Source organism: Mobula hypostoma, chromosome 15 (assembly GCF_963921235.1).
Source record: "Mobula hypostoma chromosome 15, sMobHyp1.1, whole genome shotgun sequence".
Classification (NCBI taxonomy): domain Eukaryota; kingdom Metazoa; phylum Chordata; class Chondrichthyes; order Myliobatiformes; family Myliobatidae; genus Mobula; species Mobula hypostoma.
Genome location: NC_086111.1, coordinates 35708177 through 35725966, shown reverse-complemented (window position 1 = coordinate 35725966; position 17790 = coordinate 35708177). Strand labels below are relative to the sequence as shown.

Here is a 17790-nt window from a genome sequence, read left to right as displayed (position 1 = left end):
GAGCTAGCCACTCGGCCTTGTAAAAAAAAAGGGTCGAGTCAGGAACGTTCATATCGTGACCCAGTGTATAGGTAAGTGTATAGTGTATAGGTAGAGTGAGTGGGTATGAAGATGGATACGGTAAAGAAATGGTCAACAAGTAGGAATTTATGTTGTTGGGCAGATTGACCGTTGATACTAAACAAGGGGAGACAATACATGTATATAGGTGTCAGATTGGATGTTTGGCCCCTTCCAGCTGGACTGGGAGGTGGTGATAGAGCTATAAAGGTGGGAAAGTTCTTTCTCGGGCAGACCAATCGCCTGGGTCCCACCTTCGGGCCGAGCAGCTGAACCGGCGCCAACGACCTCCACCCTAGCCAGTCCATGGTCGATCGCCTGCTTCAGGGACCATGCAGACATTGCAAAGTATACTCGGCGGTGTAGACTACTAGGGGTTGCTTTAAGTTAGCCCTACCTATTGGTGGTGTCAGTAGTGCACAATATAAAGCATTTCTCACAACTCTCTATTTTCTTCTCTGTATTAACAATAAAGTGGGTTTTGAAGGAACTATCGAGTTTGGGTCCATTTGTTCAAGCGAAACCAAATAGTTGCAGCATCCACTTGTTACAGTTATTCTACTTAGATATTAGATTTGCAGAACACCCGGTTAATCCGAAAGGAGACCAATCCTGACACCACGTGCCAGACAAGAATGGTTGACTGTCTGATGTGACACGCTAAAAAAAGTTCTGAATTTTATTCCACTTTTTCTAAAACGTTAAATGAAATTATTTCATTTTACTTCCTGGTTTACGGCCTGTAAAAATCTGTCGATCTGTTCTAACCAGCTTGATTCAACCAGTGTCACTGCACATCAAAGGAAAGGGGAAGTGATGAGACAGGGACCAGTCAGTGATTGGTCTTCAGAAACTGGGTGAGGAAAGGTGTCCTTCAGCTATTCTTTGAATGTTATCCTTCACCTATCCTCAACCTGCCAATCACCCACTGACCCACTCACAACTTCCTCTCTCCTCTTTATATTGTCTAATTTCCCTCTTCACTCTCAGCGCTGACAATTCCATTCTCCTGACAGTTGCTGCTTGACTCGCTGAGTTTTTCAGCATAATGTTTCAGTATCTGCAGTCTCTGTGTCTTCACTGCACATCAGAAATTCTCTTTATGCAGGGCTTCCCTTTAAGTGGGGATTGATTGCAAATCAGAGCAGAAAAAGGTACTTTTTTGTTCTGGCTGGATATTTCCATGTCAGACACAAACACTTTGTTTTCTACTTAACTGAAAATCTGACCATAATGAATTCAGTAAAACTGCAGAACAGAACACTTCAACTCATTTCCTGTTCATCAATTTACTATTCCAAAAACTGAAAAGCTGATGTATTTCTCTGAACTGAAACTGAAAAGTATGAGCAAACTTTGTGCCCAGGGCAAAATATTTATTTTTAAGTAGAATAAAAAATTCATAATGCACTTATGCAATATTGTTATTGCCATCTGGAGAATAATCAAATTAAAAACCCTCCAGCTTCGTTCATTTTTGTCTTCTTCTCCTCTGGTTCAACCACAAATATTTGATTACATTTGGAATTATGTAACTGTAATATTAAAAATTAATCTGTATGGTTCCTGTAAATAGGTGCTCAATTATTTAGTTATTTCTTCCTCAACTTCAGAAGTCTTACATACATAATTTTATTGTAATCACTGAACAAATCCCATAACAAATCTGTACTACATGTAACTCAGTGGTTTGCAGTCAATGTTTAACGCTAGAACAAACCACTAAACCATCTCAGCACAATGGTCAGAGCAATGTGCTACTAAGTCTGTCCTTTGAAATGGAAGGGAAACATGGACAGGGTAACACTCCAGAAATATTACCCAACTAGTACAAGTGGATAACATGTTGTTTCAGGAAACTCGGCCTCAAAGGCAGCCCCTGGCAGTAAAGCTGTCCACCAGAGAGACAGGAACCATGAAACATGATATATCACATGGATAAAAAGAATGCTAACTTTCTCAATATTAAAAAAAGTGGGTCAGATTGTGCAGGTTGTACCTCACCACCTAGAACTGCAGCTTGCTATCCCCTTCCAGCCACTCCTATAGCATCCAAAGGTCCATCAGTGACTAGACATGATGTCCAGAAACTCTAATAACTTTCAATGGAAGATAAATATGAAGATAGAGTTTCACAGAGATAAAGATTCAGTTTTGCCCTTTCATCAACCTCAAATTTTAACTCTATTTCTCTCTCCACTGATGCTGCCTGATCTGTGGAATATCTTCTCTTTTTGTGCAGCTTTTTTAACACCTAAAGAATTTTGCTTCATATAAACAAATTTTACAGTGCTCAAATGTCTGTAACAATCATTAACATTTACAAACCAATTGAAGTAATTATTTGTTTTTACAAAATTTACAAATAAACTTGTTAATTAGGAACCTACAATACTAACAACATAAAACAAAGCAAAATAATTTAACCATCCACCACTTATTTTCCTTTTTGCCTTCTGATTCATCAGTACAAAGTTTCCACTCACACCAGTGGTAAATGAGGACTCCCCAGATACTGGTATGGCACAGAAAAACCTAACTCTTGATGTTGGTCTCCATTACTACTGCTTTGCCCTCAGTAAATGTTGGACATGGCTCAGCTTCACATGAACAGAGATACAAGACATATTATAGTTCAACAGGTAACTTGGATGAGAGACAGTCCGGCAAGGTTCAACCCAAAAGAGGGAAAACACATTTATACCGAGGTCAACTTACACGTAAATTATGTCAAACTGGAATATCAAAGCAAGTCTAAACATAACCACGTATAAGTAGTTTAGTAGCTATGAACCAAAATGTGTGAGAATTGGTTAACATAGTTTACAATAGCACAAAATAGTTTTTTTTTCTGTAAACGGCTAAAAATTATACACAAAATAAGCAACAAAATGGAAATAAAATGTTTTAAAGTAGTTAGGTGTCACCCCATACCAATCAAGTATACATTTTGGCTCAGAACTTTAATCTTGGAACCAGTGTGCCAAGATTGGCTCAATCCTAATAACAAGGGTGCAAATTCAGATTTATTTATCAGATGTATATTGAAACTGTAAAACGCATCACTTACATTAACAACCAACACACCAAAAAACGTGCTGGGGGCAGCCTGCAAGTGTTGCTACACATTCTAACGACAGTATAGCATGCCCTCAGTGTTCAGCAGAACAACACAAGCAGCAACAACAGTAGCAAAACAAAACAAAAGCAAATAAGCCCCTTCCCCACCCTCCTACTCACCCACGCAGACAGACCTCCAACCCAGGAAAGGTTACCTCCAGGCCTTCAATCCTTGGCCCTGGATTCTCTGACATAGGGGCTCCAACTTCAGACTTCACTGACCTCCGGGTTTCGACCGTAGGACTCGATCACTGATCTGGCCTTTGGGCCTAGACACCAGGACTCACTGATCATGGATTTGACCTTTGGGCTTTTGACTTTTGGACTCGCATGGACCTCCAACCTCAGTGATCTGGGGCATCAGCAAGCCTGATGACTTCTTCGGATCTCTTAACTCTGGGCTTACTGCCTCTGGTCTTCAACATTTGTATTTGCCCTCCAGATTTTGCTGACATCTGTGTATCAACCCCAGGACTCGCTGATCAAGGGTTTGACCTTCAGGCCTCGACTTCTGGACTCACAGAGACCTCCAACCCTGGTGACCTGGTGCAGTCATGACTCCCCGGGAGTTCCCGACCTGGGATTGCTGGTCTCCTCATGTGGAAAGGCCACAATTACAAGTCTGGGAAAGTCAAATGCCGTAACAAGGGACGGACATCTGAGAATTGTCATGTAGTATATACATAATCCAGCTTCCTCCACACAACCACCAGAGAGTAGAAGTAAATACTGCCGGTATTGTACATCTTAATTTATATCATGAGGAGAGTATATTACATTGAATCTTGTCCAATCTACATCACTCACAAATGTATAAATTAAGCAACATTTTATGCTACGGTTGAGAACAAAGTGCTCCACCTACCTCTAGAATCCTGTCGTGCATCTGCAGCCCACCTTCCTTGTCTGCGGGTCCATTCTCCACTATCTTTGACACAAAAATCCCCTCAGACACGGTGCTCTCTTCATTTTCCTTTTCAAAAAATAGCACCACAAGCAAAAAAAGAAGCTAATTTAGCTTTTAAAATGTACAGCAGGAAAGAGCTTCAAATAAATCCAAAGAGACAGTATCAATTTGTGATGAAATAGATCTATTTTACTTCTCTTATTTCTAACCTGCTGTCTCTCAGCAACATCTAAATATTATATGTTATCATATGTTAATACCATCCAAAATATTTCATTTATACCAATGAGACATGGCTTCACGTCACAACTACTCCGCTTAATCTTTCATTGCCTCAACATTTTTTGACATCCAGCTCCAGTAAGAAAGAAAATGATTCCACCTACATGTATTACAAGTTGAAATCTGTATCACAAATTGTTCCCAGGCCACCAACACCATCCCTCTCTGTAGCGACTGACACTGAATCAGTTGCATCCAACTGTGGGCTGAGTCTTCCACCACATTCCTGCACTGCTAAGACTAGTTAGTTCCATCTCTGTAATCTCTTCCACTGTCAGAGATGTATATCTCCTCCAATGCTCTGCATTCCTGAGTTTAATCTCACCACCACTTGCGGCCATGCCTTTAGTAGTCATCTAGAAGTCTGGCGTTCCCTAGCAAAACATCTCCAACATTCTTTTCCCTATCCGCGTTCCTTTCAAAACCTACTTTTCTGACAAATCTTTGGACACCTGCTCTAACATCTCTTTAAACATCAAGTTTTTTCTTCAAAATTTGATAACACTACCGCGAAATGCATTGGAATCTTCATATTAAATCCATTGCACAATATAAATGGACATTATTGTTTCGTGTTATTGTAACATTCAACACAATGAAGAAACTTCCCATCACAGTCATAAGAGAGCCGGCAGAGAGGCGACGGCAACAATTGAAACGCCTTGCAGCTGGGCGCTTACACATCTTAAAAAATGTGAATGTCAAACGAGCAGGGGCTGCCAGGGATATTTCCAGGCCGCCACTTTGAATGACACGTTGTGCAAAGTACTTCAACGCCGCTAAAGGTCCGAGGGCACGTCTTTCATAGTGGGCATTAGAGAGGTCAGACGGTGCAAATGCGATTGAAGACCTCCCACTCGTCGCAGCACAAGCAATAGGGCATATACCTACGAAGGAATGTATTGGGAAACCATAATGAAAATAACGGAACTGCAAACATACCGCCCAGGGTCTGCCGCCGATAATATTAAATCCGAGGGAGCCCGCATCTCGCTGCATAATGATGGTCAGTGTCTCTCCGCCCTAAAAGCAGATAAAATGGCAGGTGTTGGTCTGGCTCGAAACAACTGTTAATGAACGGTTGGCAAGTGCATGCAACCAGACAAAAATGGAAAGTACCGACTGCTGTGAATAAGAGTAACAATTGCTGCAAAAACGGTGGAAACTTTCACCAAACCATTCAGCGATAGCGGAAAGGTGAATTGTTCTGACCAAGCTCGCCGCCACGGTTAAAGCCACCCTCTTTAAACTCACATATACCCACCCAGGACAGTTCGCTTCAAATATTTCATTCCACGCCAATGCTTCCTGAAATACATTATAAAATGAGCAATATGTTGATCATTAACTTTTTAAAATAAGGGTAACAAATTTCCTTATCGCATCTTTTCGCTGTCCCTGAGGTTAAATGCTGTACGGATGCACACGTCGCCCCTTGGAATATAAAAGATATCGCGTGTATTTGCGCAATGGTCCATGCTTACTGCGTCTCCGTACGAGTCCGTAGTTTGCCCAAGACTCTTTCTATCTCTAAGAGAATCTACGGGTGTTTGTGAGAGAGGGAGAGATAGTGAGACCACGTCAATGTGGGAATTTAAGACCACCAGTGCCTCAGAATTTCTATCTGTGTTTTTTTAAGAGAGGGGGCGAGAGAGAGCCGGGAATTGCATCTGTGTGAAAGCCTGTATTTGAGTTTGTGCGAGAGTCTGAAGTTTGTGACTCCATGCTGCGATGGTCCATGATTGTGTGTGTGAGAAAAACAATAAGGTAGATATCCTGGGAGTCCCTCTTTGTGAAGGTTGTTCCTGTGAATGAGAGAGTGTCAACGTTTGGGCTCGCGTCCACGGGAGAGATTCCCGGAAAGTGTGTGAATGTGTGGGGGTGCTCACGACTGACCCAGATACACACGGTACACACCGTCTCCTCGAGCACGAGCTCACCGCAGCCCAGAGCACGCGCACCACTCTCTCAGACTCACGCAACAACTTACTCTCCCACCCCCAGCATCCCACGCTGACAAAAACAAGACGGGGGGAGGGGGGTCGAAAGAGGCAAAACAAAACTCACATTGGAATGAGTAGGGAGGCTTTTGGTCAGGGTCCGTATCCTGGCGCTGTACTCTGTGAATTTCTTCTGGTACTTGAGAGCTGTCATCTGCACCTCGCTCTGCAGGGCTGACAGCTGCGACAACAGCGACTTCTCACGCTTGCCCGACCTGGCGCTCTGCTTCTTCAGATCGCGCTCTAGGCACACGATCTTGCCCTGCAGCGCTTGGCTGTTCGCCTTGAGCGCCTTAAGGCAGCAGTGCGTGCCCAGCTTCTGTTCGCCGTGTACCAGCATCAGGCCGCAGCCGCGCTGGCAGATGCCGACCGGCCGCTGCTCGCAGCTTTCCCGCATGTGCGCGTCCACGTCCTTCAGGTTAAGCAACTCGCCGCAGCCTTTATTCCGGCACTCGGCCGGCGAGTAGTCGCACATCTCCGTGTGCTCTGCCAGATGCTGCAGCCGCACCACTTTCCGGCAGCCCCTCTCGTAGTTGTCACAACGGATTTCCAGTTTTAGGATGAGGTTTTTAAGGGGCAGGACGTGGTTCAGCTCCTTGATGGCGACTCTCCGGCAATTCACCGGGCAGTTGCCTCGCTGCACGATCCAAGGCAAGAGGCAGCCGGCGCAGAAGACGTGTCCACAAGGGGTTGTGAGGGGATCTTCCAGCACTTTATTGCACAAGTTGCATTTAAAGTCGGGATCCACTTCCTCGCTGAAACGCTCCAGGTCAAATCCCATTTTTGAAAGCCTCTTCAACCCACCACTAAGGCTGAAAGTTTTGCACCCTCTTGCGCTGGTTTTCCTCACTCATTGGCAGCCAGCTGCTGGATCTAAACTGACGAACCTAATCGTCTAATACTTCCTTGAAAAGGATGCAGAAGGACCGCCTACCGAACCCATTATCCTAGGGGAGCAAACTGGAAACAAATGTTTCAAAACAATCAAAAATGCTGCAGTTTGCTGGGTGGTTTCGATCAGTATCGGTACGCAGTTGGCAACTCTCTCCTCAAGCAATCCGATCGGTTGGAAATCTGTTTGGGTTTGTGTTGTACGCACAGCAGTGGCTGAAGTTATGGAACGCTGTTGGATAGACAAGGGACGTGGACGTATGTGTCATGGAATTGAGCCTATTTTTAGGTGAAAGGAAATTTACTTCTTTGCCCCGCTCCTGTGACTGTATCGCCGACGCCGGGCTGTTCGACACAGCAGGCGAGATAAGTTGCGTTACTTTCATCAATTGCACCTGTGATCAGCTTCAAGCTTAAAGCATGAAATGGGTTCAAAGATACCCGAGAATGCAGAGCTTTGCCATCGAATAGCAGACTTCTTACTGTACCTGAAGACGTCATCTCACCTAAATTGTGGGAGGAACATAAAATCATCTTAATTGCAGATAAACCGGACGAAATTGCGGAAAATAATATTGATTTTTATTAATAAAAATTGCAATAGCAGTGGACCAATTCGTTTCCGGGTGGGGTGGGACGGGGGGAGGGTGGGTAACATCGCACCTCTGGCGGGGGGAGCGCAGTCCTCACACCTGACCCAGTTACAGGTCCCATAAGCCTCTCGGACGGCTCATCGCTGGAGGGTTGGGCTTACTCCCTGAAAGTCAGCCATTTTCTCCCGTTCTTTGAAGGTTATTGATATCACTATATCACTACAAATGACTCGAAGTTCCATTATCCTGCCTCCCAAAACTGGCGTCCAAAGTGTAGAGACTAATTTGTTGGAAGTCAGTGTGTGGGTAATGAGTAAGGCAGCGATTAGAACTAATGGCCCAAGCCAGAAAATTGCACTATAGGTCTGGGATCACAAAATCTGCAAATTTTGCAAGACTGGAATTGTGGTACGTTGTTATTTAGCATACATGCATTTGTTTGCTGAGGCCAGCATGGATAACCCCTGCTTACCCAAGTGCAATTAGTCACAGAGAGCTGTCTTCAAAGGCACATCCTTTGTTTAAACAGAATAAGTGATGGCCTCACTACTTATTAGGGAATAGCCTGACAAAAAAATTGGTCTCCACTAACACATCCAAGTACTAAAATAATTAGTCTAAGGGCTGTGGTAAACCATGTATATATGTTGTAACTGGGTTACCTGTCTGGACACACCCCTCTGCTGACTGCCCCTGTGGCTCCTCCCACAGAGTCCTGTATAAAGGTGTTTGCCTTGCCCCTCCCCCTCAGTCCTGGAGCAGACACTCACTGTGGAGGTCGTATTGTACAGCGAATAAAAGCCATTCAGTATTTTACCAAACCTCAGTCTTTTGGAGTAATTGAAGGTGCTTCAATTTTATTCGCTGTACGTTTTAAAACATGGAACAGGCCCTGAGACCAGAAAAATTAAACCTTGATCTGCAAATGCCTGACGCTGGAAATGCTTTCGAACTCTGGCGAGCCTGCTTCGAAGCGTATCTAGAGGAGATTAAAGCGACCGACCCCGTAGCGAAGTGCAGAATTCTACTCTCCAGGGTCAGTCCACGGGTTTATTCGCTGATCAGAGACCAGCCGAACTACGACGGCGCAATGAATGCACTCAAAAGACAATACCTGCGGCCGATAAACAGCGCCTATGCTCGGCATCGCTTAGCGACACGGCAACAACGGTCCAGGGAATCGAGTGCTGAGTTTGTCCGGGCCCTACAGACACTCGTGCGGGTCTGCAATTGCCAGGAGCTGACGGCGGCACAGCATGCAGAACTCCTAGTGAGAGACGCCTTCGTTACGGGGACCAGGTCAGTGTACGTGCGCCAGTGGCTGCTGGAATAAGCCGATCTTACCCTAAGTTCGGCGATCGAGCTGGCTGATACGTTGGAGGCCGCTCTGCATAACTCCGAGGCTCTCCAGGCACGCGATCCCCTGATGGCCTCGTGGGCGCCGCAGACCCCGCAACCCGCTGGCGAATCGACCTCGGCTGCAGCCAGTCGTGAGTCCGCGAAGTGCTACTTCTGCGGACTGGAGAAGCACCCCCGGAAACGCTGCACGGCCCGACAAGCTACCTGCTCCAGCTGTGGAAAGAAGGGCCACTTCGCCAAGGTCTGTAAGTCAAAACCGCAAGCGGGATCGAGCAGCGCCGCGTGCGAGACGTGGGGGTCGCCATCTTCCCTGCACACTGCCACCACGTGCGAGACATGGGGGCAGCCATCTTCCCTGCACGCCGCCACCACGAGCGAGACATGGGGGCGGCCATCTTGGTCGGCGCCACCTCCCACCGCTTACGACCAACGGGTGCTCACAGGGCACCTCACCACGCCGGACCAAGACAGCGACCCCACCCTGGCTTCCGTGACCCTTGACCAAAGCGCTCCCCACCAGCTCGCAAGGTCAATGATGGACATCCTGGTGGAGGGGCACAGGACAAGCTGCCTGTTTGACACAGGCAGCACGGAGAGTTTTATCCACCCGGACGCGGTGCGGCATTGTGGACTCATGATATGGCCGGTAAGTCGGAGGGTCACCATGGCCTCCAGGTCGCATACAACAGACATCCGGGGGGCTTGTGTAGCGACGCTAGTGGTGCAGGGCACAGAATATTGGGACTTTACGTTACTGGTCTTGCCTCAACTGTGTGCCCCTGTGCTGTTGGGGTTGGACTTCCAGAGCCACCTGAAAAGCGTGACAATGAAGTATGATGGGCCCCTCCCGCCAATTACTGTCATAAATCCCCTGTTTTGTAGAGATATGTCACGTACCCCGCTACTGACCATACACACACACCGACCCGCGCATCCCACCCAACACCATGCCAACTGCCACACTACCGACACCACTTACGGCCTCTCCACCCTCAGGATCCCTCCCCCACCGCTGTTCGCCAACCTGACCCCCGACTGTAAACCTGTGACAACTAAAAGCAGGAGGTATAGCGCGGGGGACAGAGCTTTCATTAAGTCGGAGGTGCAGCAGCTGCTCAGGGAGGGGGTCATTGAGGCAAGCACAAGGCCTTGGAGGGCGCAGGTGGTGGTTGTTCGGAACAGGGAGAAGAATAGGATGGTCGTGGACTATAGCCAGACCATCAATAGGTTCACACAGCTGGACACGTACCCTCTACCCCGCATCGCGGATATGGTCAATCAGATAACACATTACAAGGTGTACTCGACCATAGACCTAAAATCCGCTTACCATCAACTCCCATCCACCGGGAGGACCACCCTTACACTGCCTTTGAGGCAGACGGCAGGCTTTATCAATTCCTGCGCGTCCCCTTCGGTGTCACGAATGGTGTATCTGTCTTCCAGAGGGCAATGGACCGGATGGTGGACCAGTGCCAACTGAAGGCCACGTTCCCATATCTGGCTAACATCACCATCTGCGGTCACGATCAGCAGGATCACGACAACAACCTCCAAAAATTTCTCCAAGCGGCCAAATCTTTCAACCTCACCTATAACAAGGACAAGTGTGTATTTGGGACCACCCGACTTGCTATCCTTGGGTGTGTCGTGGAGAATGGAGTCATTGGCCCTGACCTCGACCGTATACGCCCCTTGTTGGAACTCCCTCTTCCCAATACCCTCAGAGCCCTCAAAAGGTGCCTGGGCTTCTTTTCATATTACGCCCAATGGGTCTCTAACTATGCAGACAAGGCCTGCCCCTTGGTCAAGTCCACCACATTCCCCCTCTCTGCCGAGGCCCACACGGCCTTCAACCGCATAAAAGGGGACATTGCCAAAGCAGCAATGCATGCGGTGGATGAGGCCATTCCCTTCCAAGTAGAGAGTGACGCCTCCGACTTTGCGCTGGCTGCTACCCTCAACCAGGCAGGAAGACCAGTGGCGTTCTTCTCCCTTCAAGGCCCTGAAATTCGGCACTCTGCGGTAGAGAAAGAGGCCCAGGCCATAGTGGAAGCTATAAGGCACTGGAGGCACTATCTTGCCGGCAAAAGGTTCACCCTGCTAACTGACCAGCGCTCAGTCGCATTCATGTTTAATAATCAGCAGCGGAGCAAAATCAAAAATGATAAAATTCTGAGGTGGAGAATCGAACTCTCCACCTACAACTATGACATCATGTACAGGCCTGGGAAGCTCAACGAGCCCTCCGATGCCCTATCCCGGGGAACATGCGCCAGCGCGCAGATCGACCGGCTATACGCCCTACATGTAGACTTTTGCCACCCGGGGGTCACCCGGCTTTTCCACTTCATGAAAGCCTGGAACCTGCCTTACTCCCTTGAGGAGATCAGGATGATAACCAGGGACTGCCAGGTCTGCGCAGAGTGTAAACCGCACTTCTACCGACCCGAAAAGGCACCACTCATCAAGGCCACCCGCCCCTTTGAGCGACTGAGTGTTGACTTTAAGGGCCCCCTTCCCTCCACCGACCGCAATGTGTACTTTCTTAACGTAATTGACAAGTACTCGCGGTTCCCCTTCGCCATCCCCTGCCCCGACACCACTACCACGTCAGTTATAAAAGCCCTGCGCAAGCTCTTCACTCTGTTCGGATACCCGTGCTATATCCACAGTGACAGAGGATCCTCGTTTATGAGTGACGAGCTGCGCCAATATCTACTGGCTAGGGGAATTGCAACCAGTAGGACCACGAGTTATAATTCCCGGGGGAATGGACAGGTGGAGAAGGAGAATGGCACAGTGTGGAAAGCCACACTCTTAGCCCTCAGGTCAAAGGGACTGCCGGTCTCCCGCTGGCAGGAGGTCCTTCCCGAGGCACTCCACTCCATCCTTTCCCTGTTATGCACAGCCACCAATGCCACCCCTCATGAGCGGCTCTTTGCTTTTCCCAGAAAATCGACCACTGGAACCACCCTACCAACTTGACTGACGTCCCCGGGGTCAGTGCTGCTCTGGAAACAAGCGAGGAGCAATAAATACTCCCCGATAGTCAAGAGGGTTCACTTACTTCATGCGAACCCCCAGTATGCCTACGTGGTTTTACCTGATGGGCGGGAGGACATGGTCTCCATCCGCGACCTGGCGCCCGCAGGAGCTCCGGGCCCCTACCCTGAACACTCCGTGGTGACTATTGACCCCGTACCCACCAATGTATGTACCTACGAGACACCGTGCACCCCAAACCCTATACAGACACCACACGACACTCCCATACCGGGCGCGACGCACACGCACGAGGGATTACCGACGCCTAACGTGCTGGCACCTGAAGTCAGGCCGGAGCCAGCACAACCGCCATCGCCGGTGCTACGTAGATCACAGCGACGGACTCGACCGCCTGATAGACTTAACCTGTAAATATACTTCTTGTAAATATTGTCAGTCACTTCACCCCGCGGGACTCTTTTTAAAAAAAAGGAGGGGTGAATGTGGTAAACCATGTATATATGTTGTAACTCGGTTACCTGTCTGGACACACCCCTCTGCTGACTGCCCCTGTGGCTCCTCCCACAGAGTCCTGTATAAAGGTGTTCACCTTGCCCCTCCCCCTCAGTCCGGGGGCAGACACTCACTGTGGAGGTTGTATTGTACAGCGAATAAAAGCCTTTCAGTATTTTACCAAACCTCAGTCTTTTGGAGTAATTGAAGGTGCTTCAAGGGCCAAATTGAGAAAAGTGGGGCAAACAGCACATGAAGACAACTAGACCTGGGGATTAATAGTTACCAAGGGAAGGGGAGATATATGGTTATGCAATAATGAAGGATCATAAAGAATACAGGGAGATGAACAATGGAGGGGTGGAATAAGAAAAGGGAAGCAAATGGAAGGGGAAAGGAAATGATTGTGAAGGGTTGTTGGACATGTCACGATGTAAGAACATAATAAATAGAAATAAGCATTTGTGGCTGCTCGACTATTCAATAAGATTTTGTTTTCTCCAGAAAGACCAACTTCAGAGTTTTCTCTCATCCTCATCCTCCACCCCAACAGCCTATGCATTTGATGAATCATCTTTCACTTATCCCCAGCTCCAAAATTAATTAAGCAAAGAACGTATATTCCCCTACTGTCCCTTAAAGACATTTCAAAGTAAACTTTGTGATTCTCTGATCTGCTTTTCTGTCCCTCACCAAGTACTCTACGTTGTATGACTATTCCCTGTGCTACCACAGGAGGTGCTGTACCTGCCACTTTCCACAATCCAAGAACTCAAACTATTCCAACAAGAGCCAGTTTAGGCTCAAGGCATGCTGCAGCCTGCAGGGCTCAACACTGAATTCTCCAACATCAGCTAACTTGTTCTTCCCTTCTGATTGTATCAGGACAGGACAGGAAAGCACAATGTCTCTTTCTTCTGAAGACTAAAGAAATTCTTCGTGTCCCTGATGTCTCAACAATTTTAATAGAAAGCATCTTGTCCAAATGTGTCACAGATTGGAATGAATGACAACTGCTCTTTCCTAGACCACAAGAAACTGAGGAGTTGTGAACACAGCCTGGTCTATCACAAAAAAAAACAATCTCTCCTCCATTGACTCTGCCTACACTTCCCACTGCCTTCGCAAAACAGCCAGCATAATAAAAGACCCGTCCCACCCCAGTCACTCTCTCTTCTCCTCGTCCCATTGTTTAGAAGATACACAAGCACACTACCAAGCTTAAACTTCTGTTCCACCATTATGAAACTCTTGAATGGACCTGTTGTACAATGAAGGTGAATTCTTGATCTCTCAATCTCAAATAGTCATGGCCCTTGCATCATCTTGTTGGCCTACACTGCATTTTCACTGTAACCATAACACTATATTTTGCATATTCTGTTGGTGTAGTCTGACCTATTGGGCATGTCCCACTTCAATAGGAAGGCACAGACAAAAAAAGCATAGCTCTCTTCTACTGTAGATGCTACATTAACCTATTTCGATTATTTCACCCATTCCTCTTTCACCTTCTGTGCAACTGAAAATTCACTTATTTTGTCCAGACATCCCACCCTGCAAAAACTCATTTCAGGGAGGTAGCACCATCAATTTGCAGGAGACTCCCGGAAGTTCCGGGAGAGGTGGTATGTCTGCAATAGAGTTGCTCCTTAGCAGCTAGCCAGCTAGTTTAATTAAAGTTAGCTATGCTAATGAACAAATGACACCTGTTAAACTTACCTCAACATGTCTTTTACAGTCTTAACCCACCATGGGCAATAGAAAGGTCACTATTGCAAACAGTGCAGCGAGCAACACTGTCATTATTTTTGACCCCATTAGGCAGGGGTACACTTTAGTGTAGTCTGGGGTGATGTACGTTTTATATTTTCTTTTTTTGGAACATTCTGCCACTCTGACTTTTTTTGGAAATCTCTGGCTCTTGCTCTTGCTCTCGCTCTCTCTCTCTCGTGGTCGCTCTCACTCACGCTTGCTTTCTCGCTATTGTTCTCGCTTTCTCTCGTTGCTCTCACTCACTCTCTCTCTGGCACTGGCTTTCTCGCTCTTTCTCTCTCTCATGGTCGCTCTCACTCGTGCTTGCTTTCTCACTCTCGCGCGCTGTCTCTCAAAAAAATTGATTTCCGTGACATTGTATATAATTTGCGGGCATCAGGGAGCCACTATTAATATGCGGGAGACTCCCGGAACTTCCGGGAGAGGTAGGATGTCTGTTTTGTCTCTTCTGCAGTTTTGATGAATTGAGCCTGAAATGTTAACTCTGCTCTTTCTCCGGATGTTATCTGACCTGTTGAGTGTTCCCAGCACTTCCTGTATTTTAATTAAGATTTCTAGTATCTGCAAATTTTATTTTGTTTTTCACATATAAAACATCTTAACTTTAGTGGATTTATAAACACAGAATGCAGTTAAAGTAACAAGAGTCATACTTGTACAGAGCCAAACTCACATTTTGTACAGAATTCCAGACAGATTGGGCAGGATTAATAATTCCATGTTCTCTTTTCCTTTGGGAACAAAAAGAAAATGTGCTTCTCTTAGATTTCATATACAACATTGTGCAAGAATATTTTATTAACATTAATAATGTTTATCTTTATAGAACTTTGATAACAACATTGACCTTCAAACAAATTGCATAATATCAATTGTTACTTCCAGCAGCCAAATGTGATTTATTCATTTGAAAGCAAATTCAGTTTTATGCCGGAATATTATTTAGCATGATCTGACTAAACCTATTTACAAAGATAAGCACTCAGTTATAGATTTATATTAATTACATTAATATATAAATCTCAATAACTCTTGAAGAATTAATGTTACCATTATTCAGGATGAGACTCCACTCCAGGGCTTCCCAGCCTGGGGTTCATGGACCCCTCAGTTAATGGTAGGGGTACATGGCATAAAAAAGATTGAGAAACCCTGTTCTATTGCCACACTGATGAAGAGCTGCAATGTCAGATGGGCTGTTATATAAGTGAGAAATTAAAGCTCCTGCACTCTCTGGTACAAACTAAATGATCCTTTGGAAGGAAAATAGTGATGCTATTTCTTGTATAAAACCCAACACTTATCCCTCAATGAGTTTTACCAGTAAAAGTTAATGATCACATTGCTACTTCTCTCTTGTGAACAAGATTAACTCCTGCATTTCTTATGTTACAGCAATGACTACATTTAGAACATTTTGTCCAGGAGCCAAACTTGTATTGTCTTGCTCTAACTTGTTGTTCTAAGTGAATTGAAAAGACACCAATTTGAAGATATGGAGCCCTTTGTTCAATATGAATATCAAAAACAACAATTTCATTAGTTTCCAAACTGGATTTTAAAATGGAATTTTAACTGAAGTGCATCACTAATTACCTCAACTTCTGTGTGGACTGCAATGTTCTGACAAGAACTGTCCTTTGTTATTCAAATAACAAGCCATGGGTGACAAAGGACATTAAGGACATCCTGAACACTAAAAGGAGGGCATTTAGAGATGGAAATAGGGAGGAGCTGAGGGCAATACAGAGTGACCTGAAAGCCAGGATCAGGGAGGCGAAAGACAGGTATAGGAGGAAGCTTGAGTGGAAACTCCAGCAGAACAACATGAGAGAGGTCTGGAGGGGGATGAGGACCATCACTGGGTTCCGGCAAACTAGCAACAGAGGAGCGGAAGGCAGTGTGGACAGGGCCAATGAACTTAACCTGTTCTTTAACAGATTTGACAGTGTGGCCCCTGTCCATCCCACACATGAGCCATCTGTTGTCGGCCCCCAACCAACACATATTCCACTCTCCCCTCCTACCCCTCCTCACAGTTCCCCACTCTGCTCTCATGACTATACCCCTTCCCCACACGAAACCACCACGGTGGGCTTCACAGCTGAACAGGTGAGAAGACAGCTGAAACGTCTCAACCCAAGCAAGGCTGCAGGACCGGATGGTGTCAGTACAAGGGTGCTCAAAGCCTGTGCCCCTCAGCTATGTGGAGTACTTCGCCATGTACTCAACCTGAGCCTGAGACTCCAGAGGGTTCCTGTACTGTGGAAGACATCCTGCCTCGTCCCTGTGCCGAAGACGCCGCGCCCCAGCGGCCTCAATGACTACAGACGGGTGGCATTGACCTCCCACATCATGAAGACCCTAGAGAGACTTGTTCTGGAGCTGCTCCGGCCTATGGTCAGGCCACAATTAGATCCCCTCCAGTTCGCCTACCAGCCCCGACTAGGAGTTGAGGATGCCATCGTCTTCCTGCTGAACCGTGTCTACGCCCACCTGGACAAGCCAGCGAGCACTGTGAGGGTCATGTTTTTTGACTTCTCCAGTGCGTTCAACACCATCCACCCTGCTCTGTTGGGGGAGAAGCTGACAGCGATGCAGGTGGATGCTTCCCTGGTATCATGGATTCTTGATTACCTGACTGGCAGACCACAGTACGTGTGCTTGCAACACTGTCTGTCCGACAGACTGATCAGCAGTGCTGGGGCTCCACAGGGGACTGTCTTGTCTCCCTTTCTCTTCACCATTTACACCTCGGACTTCAACTACTGCACAGAGTCTTGTCATCTTCAGAAGTTTTCGGATGACTCTGCCATAGTTGGATGCATCAGTAAGGGAGATGAGGCTGAGTACAGGGCTACGGTAGGAAACTTTGTCACATGGTGTGAGCAGAATTATCTGCAGCTTAATGTGAAAAAGACTAAGGAGCTGGTGGTAGACCTGAGGAGAGCTAAGGTACCGGTGACCCCTGTTTCCATCCAGGGGGTCAGTGTGGACATGGTGGAGGATTACAAATACCTGGGGATACGAATTGACAATAAACTGGACTGGTCAAAGAACACTGAGGCTGTATACAAGAAGGGTCAGAGCCGTCTCTATTTCCTGAGGAGACTCTGGTCCTTTAACATCTGCCGGATGATGCTGAGGATGTTCTACGAGTCTGTGGTGGCCAGTGCTATCATGTTTGCTGTCGTGTGCTGGGGCAGCAGGCTGATGGTGGCAGACACCAACAGAATCAACAAACTCATTCATAAGGCCAGTGATGTTGTGGGGATGGAACTGGACTCTCTCACGGTGGTGT

The 17790-nt window shown here is 46.7% G+C and overlaps 1 protein-coding gene across 2 annotated transcripts in view; it reads right to left on the bottom strand.

Annotated features, from left to right (window-relative positions):
• The window catches only part of pdzrn3b (PDZ domain containing RING finger 3b), a 276205-nt gene extending 268533 nt beyond the window's left edge, over positions 1-7672 (bottom strand). For both annotated transcript variants that reach the window (XM_063067896.1, XM_063067897.1), the window contains exons 1-3: positions 6437-7672; positions 5312-5392; positions 4046-4153 (exon numbers count right to left, since the gene is read on the bottom strand). In XM_063067896.1, the coding sequence (XP_062923966.1) occupies positions 4046-4153; positions 5312-5392; positions 6437-7150 (903 nt within the window). In that variant the 5' untranslated portion in view covers positions 7151-7672. The remainder of the gene's footprint in view (positions 1-4045; positions 4154-5311; positions 5393-6436) is intronic.
• Between the last annotated feature and the right edge of the window lie 10118 nt (positions 7673-17790).